At 40.8% G+C, this 15,024-nt stretch overlaps 1 protein-coding gene across 7 annotated transcripts in view; it reads left to right on the top strand.

Annotated features, from left to right (window-relative positions):
* The window catches only part of LOC137355423 (prolyl 4-hydroxylase subunit alpha-1-like), a 74,985-nt gene extending 60,438 nt beyond the window's left edge, over window positions 1-14,547 (top strand). For 6 of the 7 annotated variants that reach the window (XM_068020464.1, XM_068020469.1, XM_068020465.1 and 3 more), the window contains 5 exons: window positions 1,170-1,219; window positions 3,526-3,591; window positions 7,027-7,095; window positions 9,261-9,357; window positions 12,847-14,547. In XM_068020464.1, coding sequence (XP_067876565.1) covers window positions 1,170-1,219; window positions 3,526-3,591; window positions 7,027-7,095; window positions 9,261-9,357; window positions 12,847-12,917 — 353 coding nt within the window. In that variant the 3' untranslated portion in view covers window positions 12,918-14,547. Of the gene's footprint in view, window positions 1-1,169; window positions 1,220-1,276; window positions 1,331-3,525; window positions 3,592-7,026; window positions 7,096-9,260; window positions 9,358-12,846 lie in introns of all 7 variants that reach the window. The other variant, XM_068020466.1, reaches the window with a different exon arrangement.
* The last annotated feature ends 477 nt before the right edge of the window (window positions 14,548-15,024 follow it).

Here is a 15,024-nt window from a genome sequence, read left to right as displayed (position 1 = left end):
CAACCACACCACCACCTTGCTAAACAGTGTTAGTACACAAAGATCTAATCCAAGACTTTCAAGTTATAAACTAACAGTGGCTTAAGCTGAATTCCACAGAAATTTGTGGTTTTCATGGAAGCCACTTGCAAAACGAAACATCTGATCCTATAGTGACAGCATATTTTTAGCATTGTTGACTTGCTTTTACAAGTGGTAATAGATTATAAATACTCTCCTGTATACAACCTCAGTCCAAGAGTGAGAATAAAACACTGTTTTACTTGATTAGGTTCCATTTTAATTCCCTGAGCATGCAAGTGCTTTATGTTAATCCCTGAAGGTAAGGGTTGCCTTATACATGGGACATATCTTCCTCTGGTCTTCGTTCCAGCAGAACTACTTCTGTAAAGAGGGTGACCCAACATGAGTACTTTAAAACGACACTTACCTATCAGCTATTGCTCTCTGCTGCTCTGCTCGTCCAACACTGTGATGTTTAAACAGCAATGCTCCCACCTAACCCCAGCCCCAGTTCCTGCTGATGGATTTAAAATTAGGGATAGCCCAGTAAGGTAGGTTCAGGAAGAGATTTGAAACCAGCTACAGCAGCCAGGACTGAAGTTGGAGGAAGAGTTTCCATTTAAGTATCACTGGCTGGAGGAGCAAGGCAACAGCTGATAGAAATGCCCTGGTTGAACTGAGAAAGGATGGAAAGAGAATGTATTTTACCAATGCCAACCAACACAAAGGTAAAGATTATGGTGCATTGATGCCGTGGTCTAGATTTTCTGATCAGTGTTAAACTGCTTAAGATAAATGGGTAAAACGCCAACTGAGAAGTCCAGACTTCTGACAGGTGACCATTTTTCGCTGCTCCATTACTGTCAAAAGAATATTGCTACATTTCCTGTGATTAGCCTTGGAGAAAAAAACTGTTGGATTTTGTTAGGGCAGGTGTCTAACCTGCTAATATTAGTGGAATTAAAGTACAATGCAAAATGAAAGTTTCAGTTTGAACACACTATTGGCCAAACCATCGGTCATTATTACTGTTGGGCTTATTCACCATGTGGCCTGTAAATACACTTCCTTTTCACTGTACTGTAACCCTCTGTATAACACTCAGTGCTTGTGAAATGTTGAACATTTGACCAGTTCTGTCTGACTTCTCATTTTGCTGTAGGTAGCCAATTATGGGGTTGGGGGCCAGTACGAGCCTCACTTTGACTTTGGACGGGTAAGTGTGTATCATTTTTCAGCTCTCTTTTTTTCCCCCCATCTGTTTCTTTTTCAGGTGGCTAATTATGGCGTGGGAGGGCAGTATGAGCCCCACCATGACTTTGCACGGGCAAGTAGTGTCACAAAATTTGTAACTATTCCAAAACTTGCTGCTTTACAATGGGTTTGTGTGAGTAGAATAGCTCTAATATTGCATGATAAGGGCAGAATCTCATTTGGAAAAATTATATTGACTGCTCAATTTGTAATTGCAATATAATTTTTTTAAATCACTGCATGCTGAATGATTTTACATCACAAAGTTCAGGAAACAATATAACCCAGCAATTCAGCATGCAGCAGGGTTCTTGGTGACTTGGGGAGGCAACTTTCCGTGTATTTTTGGGGAAGGGAAGAACGTAGATTGTTGGGATTCCCTTTGCTACAGTAAAGGGGAGAGGTCCAGAAGCTTAAATTTAGTCTTAGCTATAAAGTTAACGTAACTCTTGATTGATCAGAGTATTGTAATTTGTATTGTCAATCCCTATACATTAAACCCATCAAACTTCTGGCTAGGGCAATACTGAAGATGTGTCATTGCCATTCCACTGTCTTAATGATAAACAAGTGTGTAGAAGATCTGCAATTTGTCAATAAGCCCTTTGACAAGTAAAGTCCAACATAATCTGAGCAAAACACTGTGAATGAGATCAGTACAATGTTTGACTTCTGTGATCTGTCAACTTCTGCGCTGTCCACAGATTCTTTACAATTATATTAAGCTTCATTTTTCTAATGAGCTATTTTTCATATTGATCAATACATCCAACCTCTATCAATGCTGATGTACTTGATTTATACATTAATAAAGTAAGCTTGGCTAGAATTCAGTCATTTGCTCCGTAATTCCTATGATCTGCCTCGTTTAGATCTAATTTTATTTTGATTTGGGTGTGCAGCATTTGGACATTATCCCTTTCAGGCTTAAGCACCATATAGGAGCTACATTGATCATGAAATATTTTCCCAACCCTTTTCTGTGAATAGTGCACGTAAATTTCAGGCTGTAAGTCAGACGTTTCGACGATTGTTGTACAGACTTGCCAAGATGTGGCATCTAGAGTATGATATCTGGGCGCACTAGGTGTACTGTTTTAATATATTCAGGTAGAAAATTTATTGAGCCTATATCCTTGCAGAGAAAGAATCACAACATACTGTTTTTAATATATTACTTGTATTCTACTGGATGTTTGTGAATATGTTATGGTGGAAGAGAATATTTGTAATGGGTTAAGGGAAGCTAAACTCTGGTTGTTTGGATCGATTCCTGAGCTAGTTCAAGCATTTAAAAAAAAAAATATTTAGTTGACATTTAGTGTCATTTGTGATGCAAAAAAATGTTTTGGCTGATATTATTTTTATAACAATATATTTGAAGGAAGATTTCAGCATGAATTATATGGAGCAGCTGATTTTGATTTTTTTAAAAATGGAATAAATATGAAATAGTAAGTCTAGGCAGGAAATTAATGTGGAATTTGCACATTGTAGAGTGAAAGTACCACTTGCTGAAAGTGCTGACGGTATGTTTCACAGAGAGTATTAACATGTAAGTGCTTGTATTTTACACCCCAGCTGTACTAAGTACGAGGCTGAATCTCTTTATTGCCGTTCATTCTCTGTTCTGTTGGTTATCTGGTGTATCCCAGTCAGGGGATGCTTCCCTGTCAGTGTCTAAAGTCACCATCTTGCAACATAAAGACAAATGAAGTGTTGTGATTGTTGACAATGTTCATTTGAGGATTGGAAATCCTGCACCATGTCGGGAAGATCTTCTAAGGGAAAATAAGGTACATGGTTGACTTGAACGCGAAGTGTTCAAGGAAAAATAATATGAGGGGAACCGAGACGGCAAAGTACATGGTATGTAGTCAGAATAAGGCTAAGAGACGGGCAGAATCAAACCCCAATTTAATTTTCTTCTGAGTGTTACTTGGAAATCATACCAGATGTGCTACATGGCTCGATCTTGCTTGCTCTGTCGTGCGCTACTAGGAAGAATCGCCACCACTCTCAAATTGAGTTCTGCAAAAAAATTAACATGCCAACATCTAATATGTTTATATGGAATTGTTTTGTCTGCTATTATATAATTAAAGCTAATCTGTCAAAGCATTTACAGGTTAGTGCTTCTGTTAAGATAGCAGAGAAAGGAATTGTACATAAATGCATTGTCATCATTAATACTGGCACAGTAAAATCTCATGGCCTATATTACAGACATAACAGCAACTTTTAAAGATTATGTATTTTTTTAAATAGAAAGATGAACCCGATGCTTTCAAAGAGCTGGGGACTGGGAACAGGATTGCTACCTGGTTATTTTACGTAAGTAAAATTTGTTCTGATACTTGCTCAGTTGAACAGGAACAATTAATTTAGAGATCTAGTTTATGATCCAATGCCTGTGGATTTGGAGTCACAAAATTGAAAATTGTGAGTAAGTTCTCAGTGTTTCAAGCAAGGTTTTGTCTTCCTGTAAAATAGCTCTTGTGTATTTGTGCATTTTATTTAAAAAAAAATGTTTGTGGCATCTTAACCACTCGTCTAAGAGGATTGGCCATTTTAAATCTCTCTCGCTGTCTGCTTGCTTCTCCTCACCCAGTAGACAATTGGTGCTGTTTTGCACCTCCCCTCAGAAGCACTGCTGAGATCAGAAGCTTTGCAGAATCCTGCTGCGTTATCGGTGCTTTTATGTTCCAATAGTGCTGCTGATTTCCCGAAGTGCAAAACTGCATCCCACCATGGCAACTGGTGGAATGTAAATTCAATGAATTAATAAATTCAATTAATTAATCTGGAATTGAATGCTAGTCTCAGTAATGGTGCCATGAAACTATCTTTGATTGTCATAAAAACCCATCTGGTTCACTAACGTCCTTTCGGGGGGAAATTGGCCGTCCTTACCTGGTCTGGTCTACATGTGACTCAAGACCCACAGCAATGTGGTTGACTCTTAACTGTTCTCTGAAATGGCCTAGCCAGCCACTGAGTTGTCAAAGGGCAATTAGGAATTGGCAACAAATGTTACCCTTGTCAGCGACGCCCACATCCCATGAAGGAATATTTAAAAAAAAATTAAGATCCAAAGTCCTGCATTGCAGACTGGTGCAAAAGGTGAACTCACACGGGATCAGAGGTCAGCTGGCAAAATGGATACAGAACTGGCTCAGTCACAGAAGACAGACGGTAACAGTGGATGGGTGTTTTTCTGAATGGAGTGATGCGACTAGTGGTGTTCCGCTTAGATCAGTGCTGGGACCTTTGCTGTTTGTAGTATATATAAATGATTTGGAGCAAAATGTAGCTGGTCTGATTAGTAAGTTTCCGGACGACACAAAGGTTGGTGGAGTTGTTGATAATGATGAGGATTGTCAGAGGATACAGCAGGATATAGATTGGTTGGGCACTTCGGCGGAGAAATGGCAGATGGAGTTTAATCCGGACAAATGTGAGGTAATGCATTTTGGAAGGTCTAATGCAGGTGGGAGGTATACAGTAAATGGCAGAACCCTTGGGAGTATTGACAGGCAGAGAGATCTGGGCGTACAGGTCCACAGGTCACTGAAAGTGGCAACGCAGGTGGATAAGGTAGTCAAGAAGGCATACGGCATGCTTGTCTTCATCAGTCGGGGCATAGAGTATAAAAATTGGCAAGTCATGTTGCAGCTGTACAGAACCTTAGTTAGGCCACACTTAGAATATTGCGTGCAATTCTGGTCGCCACACTACTAGAAGGACGTGGAGGCTTTGGAGAGGGTACAGAGGAGGTTTACCAGGATGTTGCCTGGTCTGGAGGGCATTAGCTATGAGGTGAGGTTGGAAAAACTCGGATGGTTTTCACTGGAACGACAGAGGTGGAGGGGGGACATGATAGAGGTTTACAAAGTTATGAGTGGCATGGACAGTGTGGATAGTCAGAAGCTTTTTCCCAGGGTGGAAGAGTCAGTTACTAGGGGACATAGGTTTAAGGTGCGAGGGGCAAAGTTTAGAGGGGATGTGCGAGGCAAGTTTTTTTACACAGAGGGTGGTGAGTGCCTGGGACTTGCTGCCAGGGGAGGTGGTGGAAGCAGATACGATAGCAACGTTTAAGAGACCTCTTGACAAATATATGAATAGGAAGGGAATAGAGGGATATGGGCCCCGGAAGTGCAGAAGGTGTTAGTTTAGGCAGGCATCAAGATTGGCGCTGGCTTGGAGGGCCGAATGGCCTGTTCCTGTGCTGTACTGTTCTTTGATGGGACTGCAGGGGGTTTGTTCGTTATGCAGGGAGTTAGTGCTTCAACGTGCTTTGAGCATCCTTAACTTTCTACGACTTGCTCTTCTGTGGCATCTTTTTCTATAGAAAAAGGTTCCCAAAATAAATTTAAGAAAAAGGGATCCAACACCAAGCAAGAGTTTGGTAAGAGCGTTAGGCAATTGACCAAAAGTATGGCTGAAGAGCTTTCTTTTTGAAAATGAACAGAAGTGAGGCACAGTGGTGGAGATAAGGACATGAAGGGAATTCCAGAGTGCAGGGGCATGATGACCGAAAGATCTTTCACTGGTAATAACTAGATCAGAGTCGGAAGAACATGAGAGTTGGGATGCAAGGCCAGAGAAGATTGCAGAGGTAGAGTGGAATAAGGTCATAGAGTCCTCTGTTGATATCAGTTGAGGCTAGATGTATTTCCTAGAGTCACTGGCAGGGTCATCAGTCTGCACAGTGCCCCTCAGAGTTACCTAAAAGGTCAACTGATTGCTCCCTTGGCCAGAGATTGTTGCATAGAATGAAGTGTCAGGTGTTAAACCAAGGCCCCGTCTGCCTGTTCAGGTAGATGTGAAAAATCCTATGGGGCGGGAGGGAACAGATTAACAAAACTATATGGCTGTGAAGTGCTTTGGGATATACTAAGGACTTGGGACGACCTACATAACTGCAACTTTATTCACCTTTCAAAAGGACAAGGGAACATACTCTAAAATTGAAGAGGAATCACCAATTTAAGATCCATCAATGTCAGGCAGGCTTTAATCTAGCCTCCAGGCTAGCTGCTCGATGACTTGCATTTTTCATTTGGCAATTAATAACTTTAAGGCAGCAAAAATGTGCAGATTGATTCTCAGTAACCTGCAACACATTGCACACACATTTTGGCAACTTCCTTTTAACTTCTAAGAAGTAAACTTGATTTCTAATTGGTGCCAAGATCCCCAGACGAAATTTACTGTGAATTGTACGAGGTCAGGTAATTTAACTTTAGTATTTGGCAATAAAGCTCATTTTAAGCAGCAGTTAAGTCCTGAAGAGACATTTCAAGCCCTGTCATCAAACACAGGCTCCTGTGGCGGCACCAGGTACAAAACCTCATGTCCTACTTGTTTATTTTTTTAGTGTGAGGGGAGAGAGGGAAAAATAACTAATGTGGTATATGTACATATATGGCATTGAGCCTGAGGAGTTAGAGTCAGATGTAGTTTCTGATTGTGATGGGATTAGAGGTTGGGATTGGAGGGAAGCAATGGGACCAAGGCAGACAAAATACATTTAATTTCCTTTCTGTAATTATTTTGCTGTTTGATAGAGAACACATCGATTGGATCCTGATGCTTACAGAAATATCAGGCATCTGAGATGAAGATGAAATGCTGGATATTTATTAGATTTTATTTGTGGTGTGACACTAATTGTACTATCTGTTAAATAGCCATCATTGAATTTGGAGCAGTTCAGGAGATATTTAACGTAGTTGTTGTTCTCTAACTTTGATTTTATTCTGCTAGATGAGTGACGTAGCAGCTGGAGGAGCCACAGTTTTCCCGGAAGTAGGAGCAGCTGTGTGGCCACAAAAGGTATTGGTCTTGATTCTCTCTCTGTCTTCCGGACCTCATGCATACATGCACACACCCGCACTCTCTCCTGCACATGTTCTCACTCACTCGCACACTCTTGCTCTTCCTTGCACTGAGTTCTCTTGCATCTGCTCGTAGTCGCCCTTGTTCTCTGTCTCTGCCCCAAGTTCACCATCCTTGTTTGTTTAACTCCGTGTTGTTCAATGAAATGAGATAATTAGAATTTGGGATTTGTATAATTAAAGGGAATCTATTGATCAGTGGGTTCCACAAAGGCAAATTTTCGGAGGCCTTTTGACCCTATAATTAATGTCTGATGCTTCAATAATGAAGCAATAATATGGATAAGAGAGACGCATTTTGTAAACATTAAGAAGTGACGAAATACTCGAAGGGGAGGGCTGTCACAGTGGAAGAGGTACCGGTGTGGACAACAATTCTTGTAGCACTGATGAAAGAGATTATGTTGAAAATTAGCCTGACTGTGGTATTAAGGAACAGAATGTATAGCAGGATGATCAGAGTGTTTGGGCTTAGATTTCTGCTGTACTTTTCTAAAGGGTGAGTTTTTATTCTTATCCAGGCCATTGGAGGGTGGGGGAGGGGAGAAGAGGGTGGTGCCAGTTGTCAATCAGAAAATGAGTTGACTCTGTCAACCTTTATTCTCAACCCTTATCATTAACACATGATTGGCAGAGATGTGGCATTGGGTAAACTAAGCCAGGAAAATCATGCATTATACAAGATCGTCATATGAAGAGTTGGAGGGCATGAGGTAGTACTATTATCTCTTGAGTCAGCAGGTTGAGAATTCAAATTCCACCTCAGGACTTGAGTATATCATGAGGGCTGACACTTCAGTGCCGTACTGAAGGAGTGCAACATTATCAGAGGCATTGTCTTTCAGCTGAGATATTTAACCAATGTCCACCTCCTACTCAGGTGCATATAATGGTTCCAAGGCCTATTTGAAGAGGAGCAGGGTATCCTGGTTAGCAATTATACCTCAACCAACGCCACCAAAACAGATAATATGGTCACTCATCTTGTTGTTTGTGGAACCTTGCTTTGCACACATTGCAACAGTAACTATGCTTGAAAAGCAGTTTATTGGTTTTGCGATGTCCTGGGGATGAAAGATGCTATTTAATGCGCATTCATTTTTTCTTTAAGGGGCAACAACAGAAGAAGTAATATGGAGAGAGAATGAGAACCATTCAAGGGAGCTTTGACAAGCTTTAATTACATAACTGTTCTTGCAGTGCAGCATTTGGCTGGCTTTTAATTAACACATTCAATGCCAATTCAAACTACTCTTCTAGCTTTAAAATAACTCCCTGCTACCAATTTGGGTTATTTTGGTTTTTAAGTTTGTGCTGGATATTTAAATATAAATAGAAAAGAAAGACTTATATTTATTTGGAGACTTAAACAAACTTTCAAAGGAATTCATCGAGAAAGAACTAACCTGAAGTGCAGTGACTACTAATGTAGCAAGAGCAGGAGGCAGTTTGCAGACAGCAATGGAACGAATGGCCAGTTAATGCTGTTTTTGGTGGCGTTTGTTCGGAAAGATGCCAGGGAACTCCCTGCTCTTTGAATGGCACCAGGGGATCTTTAACATTCACTTGATGCACTGCAGTAGACAGAGATTTGGTTTGGCATCTCGTTTAAACCAATGGAACATTCCCTCAGTAGTGCACACATTTGTGAGCCCAGATGTAATTGATGCTGACCGTTTGCGGTTGAGACGTCTCACCTTAGTCATTCCTGTTACCTGATGTAAAAGAACAGGGAAATGTTCACTGATTGATTATTTAGCTGTGACATCGGTACTGCAAGTTTGTGGAGAAATTATTTCTATTTTGTTGCCGTCCCAATGTTGCTGATTTTTTTCTGGATGGAAAAATATTCCAAATTCGACCCAATCTGCTTAATTTGCTTACTTGGTTTAAAATTTAAAATAATTTTAATCAAAGAAATACGTGAGTGTCATCCAGATGGGGCTAATTCTAGTTTGATTTCAAGCTAGTTTAAAGAATTCTTCAGCAATGCCTCACAGGCAAAAGCTTTGGGTATGCTTTTGGATCATTGTGCTCATTGTCCATGTTAGTCAGGTCATTTGTTTAAAATGTTGAGAGACTAATTGGGTGCTTGTATTGCAGGGTACAGCAGTGTTTTGGTACAATCTCTTTCCCAGTGGAGAAGGTGATTACAGCACCCGGCATGCAGCTTGCCCAGTATTAGTTGGAAACAAATGGGGTGAGTACAGAAATGCGCTATATCAATTTTGTAGCAGCTGTGGATGTGTGTTAGTCACATACTGCATAACAATCAAAAGTAATCTTACTTTTCTGATTAATTCCTAGATTTTAATGTTTACTTACAAGTAATAGGCACTCAATAGGGGACTATGAAACACTGCACATACTGTACACCACAGTCATTTCCTTTAGAACACATGGCAGAGCACTGTAACCAACATTTTGTCAAAAGCCACAAACCCCAGCCAGTCTTTTCCTCTAGAACCACACAGACACTTGTATTTATATAGTGCCTTTAATGTGAAAAAATATACCATGGCTCTTCACAGAGGTTTAGTATAAAAAGCAGGACACTGAGCCAAAGAAGGAGCTGGAGAGTTAGAGGGGTTTAGGAAAGGAATCCCAGAGTATGGAGTGAAGGGAGGGAGGCTGCTGAAGAAACCGGAGGAACGGAGGGCTGTAGGGCTTGAAGTTACCGAGCTAGAAAGAGGCGAGGCTATGGAGGAATTTAAGCATGAGGATGCCACTTTTAAATTTGAGGCATTGGGAGATCAGGAGCCAATTAGGTCAGTAAGCACAGGGATGACAGGCAAGTGGATCAGGATACGGGCAACAAGAGTTTTTGATGAGCTGTCTGTATGACAGAAAGGGGAGGGAGCAGGAGAAACAGGGTCAAGAGAGTAGAAGCAATGGAGTTAAGTCTGGAGCAGTAGCACATGCATGCTGTATCATAGACTGCCAGGTTGAAGATCAGTGCCTACAGTTTCCCCAGAGTTCCTGATTTCAATCATCACCCCAGGCACTTCCCACTGGAGAACAGAACAGAAAATTAAAGGGCTGGTAGTTATTTTTTATATTGATGGTGTGCTGTTGGCGGTTTGCACACAGGACAATGGCAAAAAAAAATGAATGCCATGTCTCAGACAGCATCCTAGAACCTGACATTTCCTCGGTCATGGAGGTGGGTTATTGGAGCCATGGAACCATTGGGGCTCCTGCTTATTGGCCCTACAATCACCTGTGATACACCGGGAAACATAAAACTGGTCAGGTGGTGCTAACTGATCATGGCTTCCTCTTGAGTTCCATTCTTCCAGCTTACCAGCATTTATATAAATATATATTTGTTTTTAGAAGGAGCCTTTCACCTGTGGAAGCTGGGATAAGTCCGTCTTAATGCTACTCCCTTGCCCTTCATTGTATTTCAGTGGGGAGGCCATTGGGCCCATTGTGCCTGTGCTGGTTCGCTAGAAGGGATATCTATTTAGTCCCATTACCCTGCCCTTTCCAAATATTTATCCACAGCCCTTTCAAAAGCTATAATAGATTTTAGTTCTACCACAGTTTCTGGTGGGGCACTCCATATTCTAAGAGCCCCCTGCATAAAGTTCTCCTAAACTCTCTTTTTGATGATTTTAAACTTATGCCCACTCGTTTACTCACTCACTGGTCTGTAGAATCATTTTTTTTAACCCCTGTTTACAATTTCAAAGCCTCTTTTTTAATTTTGAGCAGGTCTCCACCAAGTCTTTTCTCTCAGTGAAAAAGAGTCCCAGTTTCTCTAGTCTATCCTCATAACTCAAGCTTGTCACTGTAGTGAATCTCTTATACACCCTCTCCAAAGCCTCCATGTCTTTACTAAAGTATGGCTTCTAAAACTGGATGCAATATTCTAACTGTGGCCTAATCAATGACTTAGAGGTTTAACATGACCTCTTTTACACTCTATACCCCTATATGTAAAATACAGGACTGCATATGCTTTTTAAAAAAAACAGTTTTAGCAAAGTGTCCTACTTGTATGTATTGTCTATCTGAACTACTGCCTTCTCCAATGTCCCTCCTTTTCTACTCCTTTCATGGTTGTACATTTCTTTACTTTCCCTCCAAAAGTGTAGCACCGCATTTCTCTGAATTCAATTTTAACTGGCATACATCTATGTGCCCAGTCTACTAACCTGTATGTGTCTTCATGAAGTTGCTTACAAGCCTCTTCACAGTTAGCCACACTTCCTACATTTGCGTTGTTTGCAAATGTTGATTGTTTTCCCCCTAAACCCAGTGCAGGTCGCATATTGTCGATCTGGAAGATGTGAAAACAGCACTGAATCCAACCCGTCAATGTCCCACAGCTGGACCAGCCATGAATTATGAGCCATAGGCAAATGTAGTAGCAACTCTGTTGAGGGATAGACACCTTAAAATCTGCTGCACATGGTACATTTTTAAGTAGTTTTGTAGTTTCTAAGATTAACATGAGGCAAAGAATACATCCTAGGTGCATAATGGTTTCTACATCAGTCAATGTACCTACCTTGTACCATTTGCAGCATTTAAGAGTGAGAACACTCCAGTGACTTGTTCACAAGTAATTATGAAGCACCTTCTCAAGTCAAGTTCTGTATTCCACATTTTCCCCACTGAATATTCTGTTCATACAGCCCATATTGTTCATGGGCAAAAAGTTAAAAGGATTAAATTATCCACTGATTTATCATTTACGTGTGGTTTTAAAAAAAAATTTTGCAATATCTATGAATGAACTGTCTGATAACAGAAATATATTATTGGTCTCTGCTCCCAGATATCTTGAACTGGTTTGGTTTGATGCGGTTCTGTTTCGGGAAACGGGCAACCTGACATTTACATTGCTAAATCTGACTCCCTTACCCCAGCAGCTGAATTATTGACTTTTTGTGAAAAGAAGAGTGTAACCTGTTTGCCCCAGAATAAATGAGTAAGATTTAGCAGTGTGGAAACGGATCCCCAAAGTAATCCAAAGAAAAACACAGTCAGTATAAAAGTGCCAGTGCCTCCACTAATGGCGTAACCCCAAGGGTACAGTAGCATAGTGGTTATGTTGCTGTACTAGTAATCCAGAGGCCTGGACAAATGATCTGGAGCCATGACTTCAAAACCCACCATGGCAGCTGGGGAATTTAAATTTCTTTAAATAATAATCTGGAATAAAAAGCCAGCATCAGTAATTATAGTCATGACGACCAGATTGTCGTAAAACCCCATCTGGTTCACCAGTATTCTTTAGGGAAGGAAGTCTGCCATCCTTGCTTGATCTGGCCAATATGTGACTCCAGACAGGCGGCACTGTGGTTGACTGTTAACTGCCCTCTGAAATGGTTTGGCAAGCCACTCAGTTGTAAGGGGTGGGCAATAAATGCTGGCCTTGCCTCATCGAATAACTTTCATAGGACTGCTTGTTGGGTTTTGAATTTTCTCCCTTGAGCTGAAGAAATTTAGGGCCCCATTGCTTGAATTATTGGGCCACCCACTGGGCCTTTATTTATAAAAAGAAGTGTTAAGAGTTACATGCACATGATGTCGCTAGTTGTTTGTAAATTTTTAATAGACACTATAATGGTGGGATGGACAGGGATAGTTTGACTGATGAGGGTGCATCTAGTTTGCTGGGGCAGTGGAAAATTACATTGCATTTACTGACACATGTGTCTAATTGGCTGTTTTTCAGTGTCTAATAAATGGATCCATGAGCGTGGGCAGGAATTCCGAAGAAGATGTAACTTGTCAGAGTTGGATTGATGTGCCCTACAGTGCATGTGAATTATTCCCCTCTGCCCACACCACTTACACTCCAGCTCAGTCACTGTCTAGACTCTTAACATCGCTCGCTGTCTTCGCCCCCAACCCCAGAGTCTGACTTGAATATCTTTCTGTTTCATCGCTATACGAAGACTTGAGCAGAAAGATTCATGTTTTACAACCCTTTCCATTGACAGGTTTTATTGAAGCAGACTGAGCTAGTTAGATGACTGGAAATGTTTCCAATCATTAAATTTTACACTAAAGCTACATTTCTCCTCCTTTTAAAGGGAAGTTTGCTAAAGATACTCAGCTCTTTTCTACAAATTGATTTCAAAGGAGTGATTTCACAGTCCTGAGGTTTGAAGCTGCACCCTCAGTGAGCACGAGATCCTTGCTGGGGGCAGGGATTGTGGAATCGCCCCTCGGAAGTATGTTTTGCTTGGGCACCTGTTGCATCATGTGGCTTTCAGGATTAATTCTGTTTGAGACTGCTTCTCAGAATTTGGTACGCTGTTCTGAAATGCATCACTGAAAAGATAGGGCTTTTGTTTCACAAGGCATCCTGGTTAATGAAACATTTTCCAAACTTGAATTCTTGTCGCTATGTTTGCTAGATTAGTGTACACATAATGATGTAAGTGGGGCCTCTGAAGTAACACAAGTTCGCTCAGAAAGCCATGGTGTTGACTTTAGAAGTACAATAATTCCTTCTGTTAAATGTAAGAAAATCATCTGAACCTTGACGCTTTTCAAGAAACTGTTGACCCAACACAAATCGTTGATCTAAGGCTTTTTTCAAAAGAGGTAATAATGTCAGGGATCTTCAGTTTCACATTTACAGAGAGATATCTGAGAAATTACTTATTTAAATAAGGTGGCTGTTTTTGTACTGCATTCTACCATATGTATGGAGTATACCTGTAATAGCTCCCATAGTGATGCACTGTATATGTGTGGTATATTCAGAATGCAAGACTTGGTGCACAGAACACTATATCACTTCTAACATTTGCTCTCTCCTTGTGATTCATTGTCAATTGTTGCTGCTCTTTTTAACTGTTGACTGCAGCTCATTACCATTGAAACATGTGAATTGTATCCTGGAGCAATATCAATTAATTACTCCAGCATCACCAAACAATTGGGTCCTCGGCATAACTGTGTATATTGCTTTAAGCACCTTTGAAATCGGTCAGCAAAGATGTGTTCGCTGTATACTTACCAAAAAGACTGAAATTGTTGCTTGGGTATGTATCTGTTTCCTGTGTTTTTAAAAATACATATTTCACAAGCATTGTTGCCCCTCTCTCTGTTTCCTAGTTTACCTGGATAATCACGTTGTAAAGGGAACAAACATTGAGTAAACTTTTTAAACAAACACGTTTTGAAAAAGGATGAAAATGTGAACTTCCAAACTGCAAAAGGTTTAAGAATGGGGGGGTGGGTGGGGGATGGTGGGAGGGGGGGAAAGAATAGTATGACGGAAAAACATGAATGGAACAATCAGGTGCCCAGGCGAATCTTTTTCAAAAGAAAAGTGTTTTTCTGCGATGTCAGCGGGAGAAATGTGTATTTATATATCTTTTATTTTAAAATAAAACTTGCCCTTTTCTCTGTTTTCTTAAAATACCATTTCCTTTAGTGTCTCATTTTGTACTTGGTCACGTGGGTAATTTCCAACTCAACACACCACATAACTACTGCCTCAGAAATGAACCACAATCCAGAGCTGATTGATCCAAGCCAAACCTGCCAGGTCGACAGGATGTGAAAGGGAAAGCTACTGGATTTATACAGGGAGCAGCACACAAGCTTATGTCTCACAGTTACCTTTAAAAGTAGGAAACAGCTTGTTAAAATCAGCACAAAGTCTTTGCCATTTAATTTTTAAAAATCAACTCATTTGATTTTACTCCTGGTTTAGATGCTCAGTGACGGGAGAACTGTCGGTGCCAAGAGGCGGGGTGGGGGTGGGGAAGGCCCCGGGTTCCATCCTTATTCAGGTGGGAGGGTCAGTGGTCAGATTGCCCATCTGTCGCCACATCCTACCCTGTACATTAAGAGGGAGTTGTCTGCAGGGTTCAGAGATGCCATGAGTCCTTTC

This window comes from Heterodontus francisci, chromosome 42, assembly GCF_036365525.1.
Source record: "Heterodontus francisci isolate sHetFra1 chromosome 42, sHetFra1.hap1, whole genome shotgun sequence".
Taxonomy (NCBI): domain Eukaryota; kingdom Metazoa; phylum Chordata; class Chondrichthyes; order Heterodontiformes; family Heterodontidae; genus Heterodontus; species Heterodontus francisci.
The sequence above is the reverse complement of the archived record's forward strand: the minus strand, read 5'-3'. Positions and strand labels throughout refer to the sequence as shown.